Source organism: Mixophyes fleayi, chromosome 4 (assembly GCF_038048845.1).
Source record: "Mixophyes fleayi isolate aMixFle1 chromosome 4, aMixFle1.hap1, whole genome shotgun sequence".
Classification (NCBI taxonomy): Eukaryota; Metazoa; Chordata; class Amphibia; order Anura; family Limnodynastidae; genus Mixophyes; species Mixophyes fleayi.
Window position 1 is genome coordinate 38,620,281 of NC_134405.1, and position 16,428 is coordinate 38,636,708.

At 43.3% G+C, this 16,428-nt stretch overlaps 1 protein-coding gene across 2 annotated transcripts; it reads left to right on the forward strand.

Annotated features, from left to right (window-relative positions):
* The first annotated feature begins 371 nt into the window (after positions 1-371).
* CLPP (caseinolytic mitochondrial matrix peptidase proteolytic subunit) lies at positions 372-9,375 on the forward strand. Of its 2 annotated transcripts, XM_075206602.1 has the most exons (8): positions 372-472; positions 1,251-1,352; positions 3,629-3,700; positions 3,783-3,879; positions 5,284-5,471; positions 7,251-7,356; positions 8,893-9,091; positions 9,205-9,375. In XM_075206602.1, the coding sequence occupies exons 1-7, from the start codon at positions 449-451 to the stop codon at positions 9,045-9,047; spliced, it is 744 nt and encodes a 247-aa protein (XP_075062703.1). In that variant the 5' UTR covers positions 372-448; the 3' UTR covers positions 9,048-9,091; positions 9,205-9,375. The 2 variants fall into 2 exon arrangements, with proteins under 2 accessions (XP_075062703.1, XP_075062702.1); XM_075206601.1 differs by having other exon boundaries at positions 8,893-9,375.
* The last annotated feature ends 7,053 nt before the right edge of the window (positions 9,376-16,428 follow it).

Sequence of the window (16,428 nt, forward strand, 5' to 3'; positions counted from 1 at the left end):
TCATATATTAGTAAATGTGCAACCCACATGTATCTTTACCCTGCCCTCCACAACTTGCTGAGACAGCAACCCTAATAATCAGACTGCAGTGTATGTAACAACAATAAAACCACTGTCCCTGTTACCATAACATCTTATTTCTCAACAATCACATGATGTCAAGGACTCTCTTAGTATAACAAGTGTCATGGCGGCGCTCTATGTGGCTTCCTTACGTCACTTCCGCACAGACCTTCTCGTTCCAACCTCGATCCCTTGTGGTGTCTCCGGCACAGGAGCCATTTTGTCTGCGGCCACTTTCATTGATTTTAAATCAAGTTGGTCTCCAACATAATGGTCGACCATGTAATGATGTGCTGCACAATTGGAGACCTTTATTGTCCTCAAGTTTCCAGTTGTCATGTCGGCTTTTGGAATTCTATGAAGCAGATTGTGACACCAGGCCGGTATGGAGCTGCTCATTAGAGGGACGGTAAGTGATCTGGTTACCTGGGGTCAATGAGACCCCACGCATTAGGTTGGGTCAGAGTGCAGTAGTGAGATGATGTGTCTATGTGACATATTTATATTATCAAGGTGCATATAAATGACTGACACACATAGAATACATTGGTGCATGCAGGATATTAATATAATATGCCTTATAAGTGCCAAAGACCCTTTATACACAGGGATGCAATACAGAGCTCTCTAGCTGTTGTGGAACTACAAGTTCCAGCATGTACTGTCAGCCTCATGCTGGGATTTGTAGTGCCACAGGGTGCCTAAGCCCGCTTTAATAGTTGGTTGAAACTTTATTATATGTATGTACCTGTGGCTGGTGGCGAGTATGCAGGGACTTTTAGTTCTGCAATAGCTGCATATCCGCAGGTTAGCTCAGCCTGCTTTAATAGCTGATTACTATTATTAATGCGTGTTGATAAAGAGGGAAGCTCACTTCAATGGATAATGTCAATATTAGCGATGTATTGTCCATGCTTAGTGGATTATAGTGAAGCTCAGGTTGCTGTTGCAGGCGCTCAGCGTGTACCTGGAAATTCATATTACAGATCAAGTATTCCATCTAAAATCATATATATTAACATTCCAGTTTTTTGTTAATAAACAAAATTGCACACTCTGGATTCGGTAAGTTTTCCATTGACTCCTTAATACTATGAAGCTATCCTCGGCGTAGGACCTTTTGTTTGCACCATTACATGTAGACTAGTTGTCAAAAATGTCATTCATTGTGTCTGTTTGTTGTGCAGAGACCAGTACTGAAGAGAATATGTTCACTGCCACAAGTCAGAAATGTACATCGGAGTCCTCTGCGACTGTACCCTCTTGTCCCTATTGTGGTGGAGCAGACGGTAAGTGGAGACACAGGATTGGTTCTCCACCTGTTTCCATATGTTGTATTACAAATACCCTTTTTCTGGATATTCACTCCTTCCATTGAGCCTACTTCATAGTCTCTGTTTTATGTTTATTGGTTGGCCTCCAAATTGTTTAAAAATTTATAAAAATAAGACTGAAAGGGACTACAGACGTTTCTGTGCAGCAAAAAAAAATTGGGGACAAAATGGGGTCTGTATAATGTAGCTAACAACGTGGCTGGCATCTGGGCTGTGTAAGACAACTGTCAATGATGCTGGTCCAGAATTCACCGTGAGAAGGAGGGGTGGGCACCATGATTTCTGCTTAGTGCTCCATTTTGTCTAAAATCGGGGCCAGCACAGCCCCCTCCAGGTTTACTCCATATCTTTCTAATCATCCATTTAGTGTTTTCTTTTCTGGCACATTTGTTCCTTTGTGTTGGGGTGTAGAAGGCTCCACGCTGGACCCATTGATGTCCTCACTGTAAACTACCTCTCTTGGCAGCCTAAACTCCCACACATCGCCTTTATGATGCCGTTACCCAAATCCACTTTTCTTCCCCAGCCTTAAGACCCAATCTGTTCTTTCTAGAGTCCTTGATGTCTTTCTGTCTTTTCTTCATGGAGGACTCAAAATTATTTGAAGCTGAATATAGTCAATAGCAGCACGGTGGCTCAGTGGTTAGCACTTCTGCCTTACAGCACTGGGGTCATGAGTTCAATTCCCGACCATGGCCTTATCTGTGAGGAGTTTGTATGTTCTCCCCGTGTCTGCGTGGGTTTCCTCCGGGTGCTCCAGTTTCCTCCCACACTCCAAAAACATACTGGTAGGTTATTTGGCTGCTATCAAATTGACGTGTGTGTGTGAATTTAGACTGTAAGCCCCAATGGGGCAGGGACTGATGTGAATGAGTTCTCTGTACAGCGCTGCGGAATTAGTGGCGCTATATAAATAAATGATGATGGACTTCCAATTCATTCCTGAAATTTCCCTGCCCTGTTAACAAATGTCGCTGTGACACCACCTCCCAAGTCTTGAGTGTTGGATTCATCTTTGACTCTGTCCTTCGTTTAGTGGCTGTTTATCATTACCAGAATACATGCCATCTTCACACAGTTCCACCAAATACAGAATCCATGTAAAGAATTTCCCGCATTGATTACTGCAACAGCTCCTGTGAGGAAAAGGGTCGGGCTAATGGACTTTTAAAATGGTGCCTCTAAGCTCAGTGTTATTGGGTGCTATTAGAACCCACATTATCCAGCGGTTCAGTGTGGCTTAATACTGTACATGTGTTTTAAAGTTGTATCACTAATGTTGCTATATATTGTGACTATACAGTATGCCAATGTTGTGATATATTTGTAATGCTATTATTAACACAGCTATGGACCTGACAATATGTATTTAATACTTGGCTTCTATAAGTCACATGGTAAAAATGTACCGTTTGCAATCTGCAAGTAGATATAATCTAGTCGCGTTGACTTTCTTTCAGTAAGGCACCATTGTATTATGACTGTAACTTGTAATTTGTGTTGATACCTATTGTAAATATATCACTGTGTGAGGTCAGGTCAGCAGATTCTGCAATAGATTAATGGGTAATTGGCTATTGTCCACAGTTAACTCCAGGCCAAGCAAGTCTTTGCATGAAGAACATCTGATGCGAGTGGGGGAGACTCTTGTCAGTACAGTTCGAGGGACCCATGTGTCAGGGGTACTAAGCAGGAAGTCCCGTTAGTACGGACTGCCTTTGGTGCCAGTGCTTTGTGTGAGCTGACATCCCAAGTCAGGAGACACGGCCTCTTATCTCTGTTAAATCGCAGAAGGGCGGCTCCACATATCAAGAGATGCTACCAAGGACTTTGCTATCACATACCAAGAGACACTGAGCTGCCACCTGCCAGATGCTGTTGCTCACCTGGCTGTCTTGTATTGTATATTTGGAAACTTGCTGCGCCGTGTTTAAAGTACACCTTCAGTACTAATAAATTGGTGTTGAAGCTGCACCTGGTATCGGTCTGAGTGATCTAAAGGACCCTGTATCCTCGCAGCCCCATAGTCTGACCTTCCAACACATCGGTTAACCTCCTGTCCTCCATGTTGCAGCTAGACAATTCCTCGCCACTTTTCTCTCCGTACCGGCCTCCCCTCTGATTTTCTCCATAATCTCTGCAATCAAATAAAAAAGTATTTTTTTTAAAGAACATTTTATAAAAAAAAAATACGATCCGTATTTTAATTTTAAGCGCTTCCATTTTCCCAGGGTCGCGGGGAGAGAGCCTATGACATCTACTCCAGATTGTTGCGGGAACGTATCATCTGTGTCATGGGTCCGGTGAGCTGACTATTTTGCTTCCCTCCGTCAGTGTGGTCTTTTCCTGTGGCTCCTGCATCCTCATGTGTATTTCTCTCTGCAGATTGATGATTCCCTCTCCAGCCTGGTGGTCGCTCAGCTCCTGTTCCTGCAATCGGAGAGCAACAAGAAGCCGATTCACATGTACATCAATAGTCCAGGTACAGTCGCTGCAGCAGCCTCCGTTCCCCGCGCTAACAATTAATGTATTTACTGATGTACATGTGCAATAACACTATAAGTAGGCAGGAGACAATGGCCTTATGTAGAGTTAGTAGCAAATCTAAAGGGGGAAACAAATGGCATGTGACATTTTTTTTGCTTGTTATTCCATGTAGTGCACAAATGCTTCTCAGCTTTTTTTATAGACTGAAATGTAGAGTTAATGTTGGTCAATGCTAAAAATCGTCTTATAGCCTATATTGCTGCTTAATAATATTGATTCACATCAGCATTTTTGGGATGGACTTTCACAACAATATGGCAGTGTGTAGTGCATGACTACTAAATGGCTATGAATAATCCTAACTATTTGGGCTTCCAGAGAAAAGCTAAATAAGGGGCAATTCATCCTCTACTAAAACATGTAAAACATTTTACTTTGGTGTAGTTTCACCCTAACAAATGTTAAGCTTGATATATTTGTTTTCTAAACACCTGAATTTCTTAAAGGTGGTTTTCCACTATGGAACATCCCGTTTGTCCATCTTTGGTACACCCCAAAAAGTCTAAATACTGGCTCCCAGTGCAGCACTGCAGTTGGGGAGAGGAGGGGGAGGGGTCCTGTTGCCTTAAGGCTCCTCTGTTCCCTGAGAAGAGCCTCTTTCTCTCCATGTATAAAGGTATATTGGTTGGTGTGGGCAGCAGTCCCACCTACAAAGCTTCCCTGACCACAAGCTGTGAGATCCATCATCTGTCACTACTTGGGCGCATGGAGAGTAGAGCGTTTCCAGTCCTGGAGACTGGGATGGGAGTGTCCCAGTTCTGCTGGGAGGGGAGGTGTGCCATCACCGCAGTAACTGATTGGACAGGAGCTGCAGCCAGTCGGGTACCGCTTTTAGAACACACCTTCCGCTCCAGCGACTTGTATCTCTAAGACAGATGAGGTTCCAACAATCCTGAAAACACTTTGCTCTTCTTGTTCTCAAACAGTGGAATTCCGGTGGCTCATCTAAGAGACCACCACTGAAGTGCTCTGCTGGGGCGGTGGTAATCAAAGAGCAAGGGGATTGTCCCAGGGTGGGGGGACAACATTTTTGCAAACCCATGTGCCCAGCCCCCCTTCACTTGTACCAGTATTACTCATCCTTCTCCACCAGACGTTCTAGATTTTAGAACATCTGGTGAAGATGGATGAGCACTGCTGGTACGAGTGAAGAATCTAGAATGTGGAACACTGAGCTCAGGATACACAGGATGTGCGACCCGGGTGTCCTCCTTCTTGCGCCTTTTATACCAGCACAGATAAATCTTAGAAACAAGCTCCTTCTTGGAGAATCGGCAGGTGACCTGTTTGTATATTCAGCATACAGCGCTTTTACTTCTGCCCTTGTCTCCCTGTGCAGGGGGCTCGGTGACAGCCGGCCTGGCCATATACGACACCATGCAGTATATCCTGAATCCTATCTGTACGTGGTGCGTTGGACAGGCCGCCAGTATGGGATCTCTACTCCTAGCCGCCGGTTCCAGTGGAATGAGACACTCGCTGCCAAACTCCCGAATCATGATCCACCAGCCCTCAGGAGGGGTCAGGGTGAGACACGAGCCTGGGGGAACAAATGTGTACATACATTATTATTATTACCCTTTATTTGTTAGGCGCCACAAGATTTCTGCAGCGCCGTACACAGTACAAACAGTAGACTATACAGGGTGAAACAGTACAGAACAATACACAAAAAATACCAATACTTCAGAAACTCTAGGCAGGCTAATGCAATAAACACGGAGCAGACGAACAGGTGAGGAGACAGGAGGGAAGAGGGCCCTGCTCAAATGAGCTTACATCCTAAGGGAGGGTAGACAGACCAGGCACAAGGGGAGCCAGTTGAGGCAAGGGGGAGAGAAGGGAGAGCGAGCGGAGGAGATGAGGGGGTTAAGTAGATGGTTGGTAGGCTTTGAGGAAGCGGTGAGTTTTCAGTGCACGTTTGAAGGAGCACAGAGTAGGAGAGAGGCGGATGGAGCGAGAGAGGTCATTCCAGTGAAGGGGGGCTGCACGGGAAAAGTCCTGGATTCTGGAATGGGAAGTGGTGATGAGAGTGGAGGAGAGGCGGCGGTCATTGGCTTAGCGCAGGGAGCGGGCAGGAGTGTGAATGGAGAGGAGGTTAGAAATATAAGGGGCAGTAGAGTTGGAGAGAGCCTTGTAAGTGGTGGTGAGGAGTTTGAAAAGGATTCTGTAGGGGAAGCGGAGCCAGTGTAAGGCAAGGCAGAGAGGGGAGGCAGAGGAGGAGCGGCGTGAGAGGAAGATGAGTCTTGCGGCCGCATTGAGTATAGAGCGGAGGGGGGCGAGATGGAAGTGGGGGAGGCCAGTGAGGAGGAGGTTACAATAATCAAGGCGGGAGATGATGAGTGCGTGGATGATAGTTTTGGTGGCATCCTGAGAGAGAAAAGGACGGATGTGGCCGATGTTGCGTAGTTGGAAGCGACAGGCTTGGGCAAGGGAATGAATGTGGGGGCAAAAGAAAGAGAGGAGTCAAGGGTGACACCCAGGCAGCGGAGTTGGGTGACAGAGGAGATGGTGGTGTTGTTGACAACAATAGAGAGGTCATGGTGGGATGGGAGTCTGGGCAGAGGAAAGACAATGAGTTCAGTTTTAGAGATATGGATTTTGAGAAAGTGCTCGGACATCCAGGAGGAGATGGCGGAGAGGCAGTCTGATACCCGAGCGAGGAGGGTGGAGGAAAGATCAGGAGAGGAGATATAGAGTTGAATGTCGTCAGCATAAAGGTGATACTGAAGACCGAAGGAGGAGATGAGAGCACCAAGGGAGGAAGTGTAGAGCGAGAAGAGTAGAGGGCCAAGAACAGAGCCCTGCGGGACTCCTACGGGGAGAGGGGAGGGGGAGGAGGAAGAACCAGACAGGGATACAGAGAAGGTTGGATACATGATGATTTTGGAACAAAATAACATTAGTATTTGCATGTATTGAGTAAAAGGATGTCGTCCTGCCTGTGAGTTGTCGTGTCAAATATAGTTCAGTAAAGCCGAACTGAATTAGTGGATGTGAAGTTGACTGTAACATTTTAACTTCTTTCTGTCGGATTTTAGAGTGTATGGGATACTGAGCTGACAGACTGCACTCCTTAGGGTGCTCTATGAATATAATCTTTTAGCCAGAGATGAATTTGGCAGATGCCGTGGTACCACAGAAGGGATTGACCTCTGATTGTCACCTTCTCTTGTAATTTGTGTGAGAGGAAAAATGTAACAATTGGAGCATCGGCTCTGTAGCCTAGGTAGGGCCTACGTGCAACGTATACTGCGGACAGGGCTGCTTTCATGCCGCTGAATATTGTATTTGTGTCATTTTCAGGGTCAGGCCACGGACATCGCTATACAGGCCGAGGAAATTCTAAAGCTCAAGAGACAAATCAACGAAATTTACGCGAAACACACGACTCAGCCGCTGTCGCTAATCGGTGAGTCCACGCTCATTCTGTGAGAGCCTTCGATCCCTCACTCCTCCAGTACGTCCCTATCCACCATAGTGCAGATGTACCACCGCACAGTCGGCGGCGAGGGTGGAAAGTTACTGGCTTAATTGTAACTGAACTGAATATACAGGATGAGAGATGTGAATTACAACGGGATTACCTGCCTAAGGTTTAATGATAGAGTTCGCTAAAGCCAGTTACTTAGTGACAATTTAGCCTGCAATTAGACTTAGTTACACGTCAGTACAGGACTGAAGTTTATCCCCCCCCCCCCCTGTCCATTACAGCTTTATGTGTTACCTGGCACGGCTGCTCGCTAACATTATTTGCAAATCTATTATTCGTTATACAAAATAATGGCTCCCAGCCTCCTCTCCCTTAATGGCCACAGTGCTATGGGATGTGTAACATTGTTCCTGGGTATCTACCAGTATATCAATAACAATTGTGTTAACTGTACTTGTATAATTTATTCAGATATTCTCAGTGGACAATGCACCCATCTCTATTAGAAATCTTGGGCCTGATTCATTAAGGATCTTAACTTAAGAAACTTCTTTTTTCAGTCTCCTGGACAAAACCATGTTACAATGCAAGGGGTGCAAATTAGTATTCTGTTTTGCACATAAGTTAAATACTGACTGTTTTTTCATGTAGCACACAAATATCAACTTTAAATTTCAGTGTACAAATAAGCTATCAAGTATTTGTGTGTTACATGAAAAAACAGTCAGTATTTAACTTATGTGCAAAACAGAACACACATTTCCACCCCTTGCATTGTAACATGGTTTTGTCCAGGAGACTGAAATAAGAAGTTTCTCAAGTTAAGATCCTTAATGAATCAGGCCCCTTATATTTTCCATTCTGGATCTAAACCTTGGTAGCCAATGGGAATTCAGAGACAAACACATCTGTAATCCCCCCCCCCTCCCCCTAAACACATCACTGGGATTTAGGATTAAATTTTAAAAATCCATATATCATCCCGTACCCCAAAATGCCTTTAGTGGGTTACGATGAATGTGGGTTACTCTGTGTCCAGATCCAATTAACACTCCAGCCAGTCACTGCAGTTATTACGCATATTGTTTCATAGAGAGCAGTGCATCATTTTGGATAATGTCAACATTATCCAGTGCTTATCAGCGGCAATGAATGGTTCTAAAAACATTGTGTTGAATATTCTCAAGAAGAATGAGAATTGGCAATGGCAGTTTATTCATTTTAATTTTGATTTATTTTTATAATATCGCATAAAACTGTTACGATATTAGGAGATAAAATTATAACCCCCACACAGCCCCCAGCCTCAGTTCCTCGTCCTTTCGGCAGATCTGCTAGGGTGATTTATCGCTCTGGATGTATTTTACTTGGTAGCAGTCAAGATTATCCTGCTGTTATCATCATTATCCATAACGCACAAGCCGGTGCAGACAGAAGCGGCTTGTTTTCTAGCGTGTAACACGCTAATGTCTGTAAATACACCTGTTCCCCCGGCTAATAGTCTTTCTCCCCTAGAGTCTGTGATGGAGAGAGATCGATACATGAGTCCGACAGAAGCTCAGGAATTTGGAATCCTGGACAAGGTCCTGGTGCACCCCCCTAAAGATGGGGAAGATGAACTGGAACTGGTTAAAAAAACGGAGGAGCAGCCACCCCCATCGGAGCCTTAGAGAGAAGAGAGGGGAAAAGCAGAAAATAACCTATACTACTCATGGTAGCCCATCCAATCGTCAGACAGATAATATTTTTAAGCAGAGCTGTCAGATTTTCCTCCTTTTTTTGACATTAGTTACCTAATTCTGACGCTGCTGTTGCTCTCGTCCGCAGAAAATGACATTACGCGGCTCGCTGCTGGCAGAGAAGATGTTGGCCAGGATTTCCTCAATCGTCATTAGTGCATCAGAGCCATGTCCTCCCCACCCTCCTCTCCCTCCAGCTTCATGTTCCTGTCTTGCGGGTGGGGTACCAATCAGCTGAAAATAAATATATTTTCACATAGATCTGTTTGTTGAGACCTATATGGTAAATGTAATGTATTGTTAAGGATAAGGCTGGGAAAAGATTGTGTTAGCAAATATGCCCTCCCGCGTACAGCAAATAGGGGGTACCCGCTCGTTACCTGGCTATGCCAAGAGCTAGCTGACTGGAGGGGCCCAGATCCCCACTGGTGAGATGCGCTACACTTGGCGGTTATATTTAGCTTATAAAAGCTTCTTTGAAGTATCGGTTTTTTTTTTGTTAGTTTGGTTCTATTTTTAGGGTACTAAAACAGCATTCAGTCATTTGTCTGGGAGCACAAATCCAGTGGCTGGAAACATTGAATTTTAGGAAATTAAATTAATCAGGGCATCTCAAACAAAAAGAAAAAATGGTCATCGTTCCAGACCTGCACTCAGGACATGCCTAGAGAAAGACCCGGGCAGAAGATTAAAACCTTGATGCTGCAGTGAATTCTTTATTTCTATTTGAAGGAGATATCTGAATACAGTTATTTCCTTCTGTATTGCGTGTGGGCAGTTAATGCTTAAGTGCTATTGCTCCCTCTTTCTGTCCTTTGCGGATTGGTGGAATATGGAGGTGTCGCTGGCTCCTGCTGATCTCGCATACGACAGAGGTTGTGATTGCTATGCAGGAGCTTAAAGGGAGAACTGGAAGGGGTGTTGTTCACCGTTTCCCATATCATTTTGGAATGTCCATACTTAACAATCCTACTCTGGTCTTCTCTATGCTGTCTGGTATCCTCCTTGCCGTCTAGACTCCTGCTCATGAGTAATAAGAATAAACAAGTGACTTGGGCTTGTTCTAGCCTCTAATTTTAATAATATGAGATATGATGACACGGTGCTCATTGCTTAACAAGGTCTTTTATGGTGTGATAGCTGTGGGTTGAAGGGTCTGTCTCCTTTCTTAAATTCACTATAGCTAGTTTTCTTCTCCCCTGCTCACAACACCACACCAAACTTCTGGAGTCCGAAACGAGAACATTATCGAACTTTCTAATACTTACCCCACATTGTTTATAATTTGAAGTTACCGATTTATTTTATTTTTTTATTATTATTTTTTTTTTTCCTCTGCTGTCTTTCTTGTGGTAATAAAGCGATTATATTACATTTGTTTAGAACATATACTCTGTGCTGGAGCATCCACAGATCTGTATTGAGAGAGTCTGAAATAACATGTCTGGGAGATGTCGGTGCTGAAGACTGAAATTGGGTCAATGATTCAAACTTTATAGGATGGAAGGTGTTTGCATAGTCAGGAGCTGTAGACATCCAAACAGGGGTAGGATCCAATACACATCTTTGCAAACAACATGTACGCCCAGAAGGGGTGAAGTTCTCCAAAGAGGGAGGGACCCCCTCCCCCATTCCCCCTATTTGCTGAATGGGTGGAGAGAGGGTCTATTTGTAAAAAGGGGGTGGTTCTCTCAAGACAGCATCCCCTTTACTAATTCAAAGTTGACATCTTAAAACCATAGAGCTAGCATACTATGGAGAAATTGGCATGCATAAATAATTTCACTAAGGCAGCAGAAAACTGAATAACAACTAGTTGACGATTGTCTTATCAAGAGTGCCTTGTGCATATTAAAGAGGTCGTTAATCTCTCATCTGCATCACAACATTTATAACAATAGGGTACTAGACAGTGGGATGTACTTGGACATAGAGGTTGTCCTATGCTCGGATGACCTCTTAGGCCAGGTTTGGCCCACTGCTGTCCAGTTCCTAGTTCGAGCATGATAAAAGTTGGGATGTTGTTGGGTGGGTTTCCTACATCTGTACACCGGGTGCACAGAAGCAGTGTTCCTCCTATGGATCTCTGATTAGTTTGTTGTCCAGCTGGATTCTTAGCGTATTCACAAAGCTGTTGTCCCCACCACGTACATAGAAATATCTCCTTTGTGTGCAAAGGCAGACACATGGAGCCTGATTCACTAAGGAAAGTTAAGCAAAAAATTGAGTAAGTTTTCTTACTCAAGTTTTCTATACAAAACCATATTGCAATGCAAGGGGTGCAAATTAGTTTATTATTTTGCACATAAGGATAATACTGTTTTTTCATGTAGCACACAAATACTTAATAGCTTATTTGTACACTGAAACTTAAAGTTGATCTAGGACATGCACTACCCCAAATATAAAAATGTCACCACATTTTAAATTTACCCCCCCCCCCCCCCCCCTCCAATGCAACATGGTTTTAGCTTACTTACTTTTCTTTAACTTTCCTTAATGAATTAGGCCCAGGGACATGATAAGCAGGCATATCTGTGGAGGCCTCCTACCTAGGAGAGATCAGCCATCATGGGAAACTTGTGGCAAGTAGATTGATAACCGTAGGCCCAGGGACATGATAAGCAGGCATATCTGTGGAGGCCTCTTACCTAGGAGAGATCAGCCATCATGGGAAACTTGTGGCAAGTAGATTGATAACCGTAGGCCCAGGGACATGATAAGCAGGCATATCTGTGGAGGCCTCCTACCTAGGAGAGATCAGCCATCATGGGAAACTTGTGGCAAGTAGATTGATAACCGTAGGCCCAGGGACATGATAAGCAGGCATATCTGTGGAGGCCTCTTACCTAGGAGAGATCAGCCATCATGGGAAACTTGTGGCAAGTAGATTGATAACCGTAGGCCCAGGGACATGATAAGCAGGCATATCTGTGGAGGCCTCCTACCTAGGAGAGATCAGCCATCATGGGAAACTTGTGGCAAGTAGATTGATAACCGTAGGCCCAGGGACATGATAAGCAGGCATATCTGTGGAGGCCTCCTACCTAGGAGAGATCAGCCATCATGGGAAACTTGTGGCAAGTAGATTGATAACCGTTCATCTGCAGGAACCTCCATTACTCCTGGTATATAAACATTGATCCCCTCATGCTCTATGCTAAGCACCCTGTCATACTTTCTGAACATATTGAGGTCTTCAGAGATCCCAATCACTGTATTTTGTCTCAGATGTACAATGATAATTTCACCGGGACACTCATAGTGACATATATTATCCATAAATCAATGTTAACAACCCATAAGCACATACTATTTTCTTACGCAGAGTGTACTTAAAATTGCATCACAATTGAGGACTTGAATAATTCCGAAGTTCATAAGGTTCTCATGGTGTGCAGGTAATATATGTGGCAGGTATAAAGCGGCTACACGTGAATTATTACATGCGTGCAACAGTCTAGTGAGTAAAGTGCAGCATTGTAAACACAAAGAATTTGTTGTAAGTGCACTCCATTAGTCAGATACGCCCCATCAGATTAAAGGGCAATCGGCACGTGAAGAGAGGTGTATATTGCAGTCGTAGTGTATTTACTAGCGACCTATTTTGTTCCACTTGCAGTGTGGTGTATTGTATTTATTGGATAACCTGCCTGTAACCCTCAGTTTAAGGGGTAGATTAACTAAAGGTTCTAAAAAAGAAAAGTGCAGGTGTTGCCCATAGCAACCAATCAGATTCTAGCTGTCACTTATCTAGTAGCTAGAATCTGATTGGTTGCTATGGGCAACAACTACACTCTTCTTTTTTAGAACATTTAGTAAATTTATCCAAAAAAAGGATTTCTTTTGCACAGCTTACATATGTAAAACCTGATTTAAAAAATAAAAAAAAGAGTTCCATTAATATCAGGGTATCCGGTACACAGTGTTGTTTGCATTGAAACCATGTCCAAAGTGCATTTGGAAACTTGTGTAAATACAATCTAACACTGCCTGTGTTTCGATGCATTACAGAAGAGATAACACACCTAATAGGTTGATATGGACCCTTATGAAAACCTTTTCTGAGGTGAATGGCCTGTGAAATATGTTTTTCATGTTCATTGATAGTAATGGAACTACAAGCTGCGTGAGGAAGATTGTGTGTTTATGGAGATTTTATTTGCATGTAAATAAAACATTATTTTTTTTTTTACCAGTACTTTAAATTTGAATGCATTGCTTCATCTGTGGCAGCTGCAAATTATTTAGTGATGACTGAAAAAAATTAATTATGCATTTTTTTTTTTGCCCTAGCATTTATATTAGGAGACCACACCCATCATGTAATAAAAAATATTCCCTTTCCAGAATTTAATAAATACTGGCACATGTCTGTTACACTATAATTATGTGTTTAGGAGATAATTTACTCTGTACTGTAAATAAGACTAAGGGGTAAATGGATCAAGCTGCGGGTTTGAAAAAGTGGAGATGTTGCCTATAGCAACCAATCAGATTCTAGTTATCATTTATTTAGTACATTCTACAAAATGACAGCTAGAATCTGATTGGTTGCTATAGGCGACATCTCCACTTTTTCAAACCCGCAGCTTGATCCATTTACCCCTTAGTCACCAAGGTGTCCTGCGATCATATTAAGGCCGCTGGCTGAAACCTGAGGTTACTTGTAATACAGTAAAGGAAATGCGTTATCCCTTATAACATGTTTTCTTAATAAACATTGATTTGATGACATCAGAACTTACTGATTATATACCTATATTAGCATCACTTGTGTTCTATAGATTAAATAAAGCACACACACCCATGCAGTGTCCCAGCCATATGATATTTCTGCATTTATTGTATTTGTGAGGGCTGTTGTCCTATAACCATGACAGCAGGGCTATATAACATACAGGAGGGGTCATTTGTCGTTGGCAGCCAATCAGCTCTCAGTTTTGATTTCTCTACTGCAAGGTTTTTTTAAGGAAAAAGTGATAAGACAGACACTTACTTGTAGAGGTAGAAATGCTCTCAGACCACGGCCCCACAACACTACAACTTTGTTGTAATTGTGGTGTAAGATTGAATCCTGAAAGTTATTTTACTCGAAAATCTCCATAAGCCTGGTTATATTTCCTTCTGATGATTTACCGCAGATATGGGCAAGGTGTGGTCCTGTAGCGGCTGGGGAACTACAAGTCCCAGCACTATAATCATGTTAGCAGAATGACATCGTCCAATGCATTCTGAACCAGGTCATTCTCGAGTCTTATAAAGTAAGAGCAATCATGGGCCCGACGTCTTAGTATTTCCGCCCCAATTTCACATGACCACATTTCCTAAAAGCAGAATTTGTTCTTTACAATGGCTTTCTGCCTTCTAACGACTTATGTATACAAACCTCCAGGCGACTTTTAACAAATAAATTGCTTTATATGGCTGGTTTCCACCTGTGTCTTTCAGCCATTTGTTTATAGCATAGGCAGACTTGCTTAGAGCTGTTACCAGGGCATATGACATTACACTGCTGCCCTCTCCCCAATTGGATACAGTTGTCTCCAGAGAGCAGCAGTGAGTCGTATTCCATGGCAAGGAAAATAAACAAGTCTGATGATATAAAACAAGGCTGAAGAGCACATGAAAGAACAAGCAAAAAAACAGCCATATGTTTAGTAAAAGCCAATAGATTAGACTCATCTGTAGGAAGAAAACCTCCAGGAACTCTCTGAAATACTATGGACAGAAGGGGTGTTCGTTAGAGCTGCAGAAACTGAGAAATGCTAGACTGACATAGCAGGGATTCCATTAAGACATCATCATTTGTCCCACTGTCGCTCCTCACGATGGTATTTTTCACGAGCCCTTGAATGAATGAACTTCTGTCATATGCAAATAATGCAGGAATGTGAGTCGAACTCTGCACCTACCCATCTCTAGTCTCTGTGCCTGTAACACCTCATCAGTCATCCTCTGCCTGCTCCTGGTATGTAATAACTAATCCAATGCTGCATTAACGAGGGGAGGGTGGAGGAAAGTCTACTGTCACTCAGGCTCCAGCCTAGGGCGGCAGATATCCCGGGTCAACTTACTGCTTGATCTACACATTGTTTGTATGAAACAGTTGCTATGGACACAAATATCGGTCCTATTAGGGCTGGATCATTTCCATGGCTTTGTTTTATACCTATCAGATATTAAGGGGTCTGGACCATGGAGAGTTACAGCAGTAGGGACACAATGTGTAAATCTAGGCTCTTTTACATATAGTCATTTGCAGTAATCGCCCCTGATATGAATAACAGGAAGTGCTCAATGACCTGTTAGCGAGAGTGTAAATGGATATAGTTCACAATTTGCCTTACTTTTAAGACACAAGTCGATATGTCAGGCAGACCAATACTGCATTTACTGTAAACACAAAAGGCAATGGTGGGATTACTTGGCTCTGTAAGGCTAAGTACTCACTATAGGAAAAAATTCCCGTTCAGCACGCAGATTCATGTGTACTCACTGTACACGATTACTTTCAGATCTGTGCTCTTCATCTGTCATAACCATCGGCTGCAAGTGACAGCTGTCCGGGGTTATGGTATCAGTGCTGACAGCTTACGCAGAGCAGCAGTTGTGTGTCCCCTGCTTTGTCATTAAATATTCCTTACCAGGCATATCAACTATAGAACACATTACACATCTGCTGCATTGTAATGTGATGTTTACAGTGAAGATGACACTCGTATGCAAACACACAACAGTCTATAGCTGAAGAAGAAAATAAACGTTTACTGCAAGCCTGCACTCAACACACCATGTCGTGACCTTTGCTTCAAAACCACGTTACCCTGAAGGTTGTACTGACCCTTCTCCCTCAGAAACCACAGAACCCGGATCCCGTCACTTTCACCCGTGTGGAACCCACGCTTGCTGCTGGACCCCCAGATACCACCAATGACAGGTGATGTCAAAACTTCACTTAATAGCTAGATTGTCTTTCCAATTCTGCAGAGTACATACACACTGCAGAATTAGAACGACATTGTTCCATCGTTTAACAAGATGTTCACGTCAGCGATTTTATGTGCTTTGGAACGACAATTGTTACAAGGTACAAACTCCTGTGGGATTGGGTCAATCATGGCTCTATAAATTGGCTGAACACAGTAGTGTGTACCTAGGCTGTACAAAACCACCCACCCCTGATTGCTTATCTTGGATCACATTGACAGGATCCCAACATGCGTGCCAGGTTTACAACCAAGTGACTGGGTCACTGTCCATTTTGGAAACTTATCTGATTGGCCAAGAAGCAGCCAATGTGGGGCTCAGC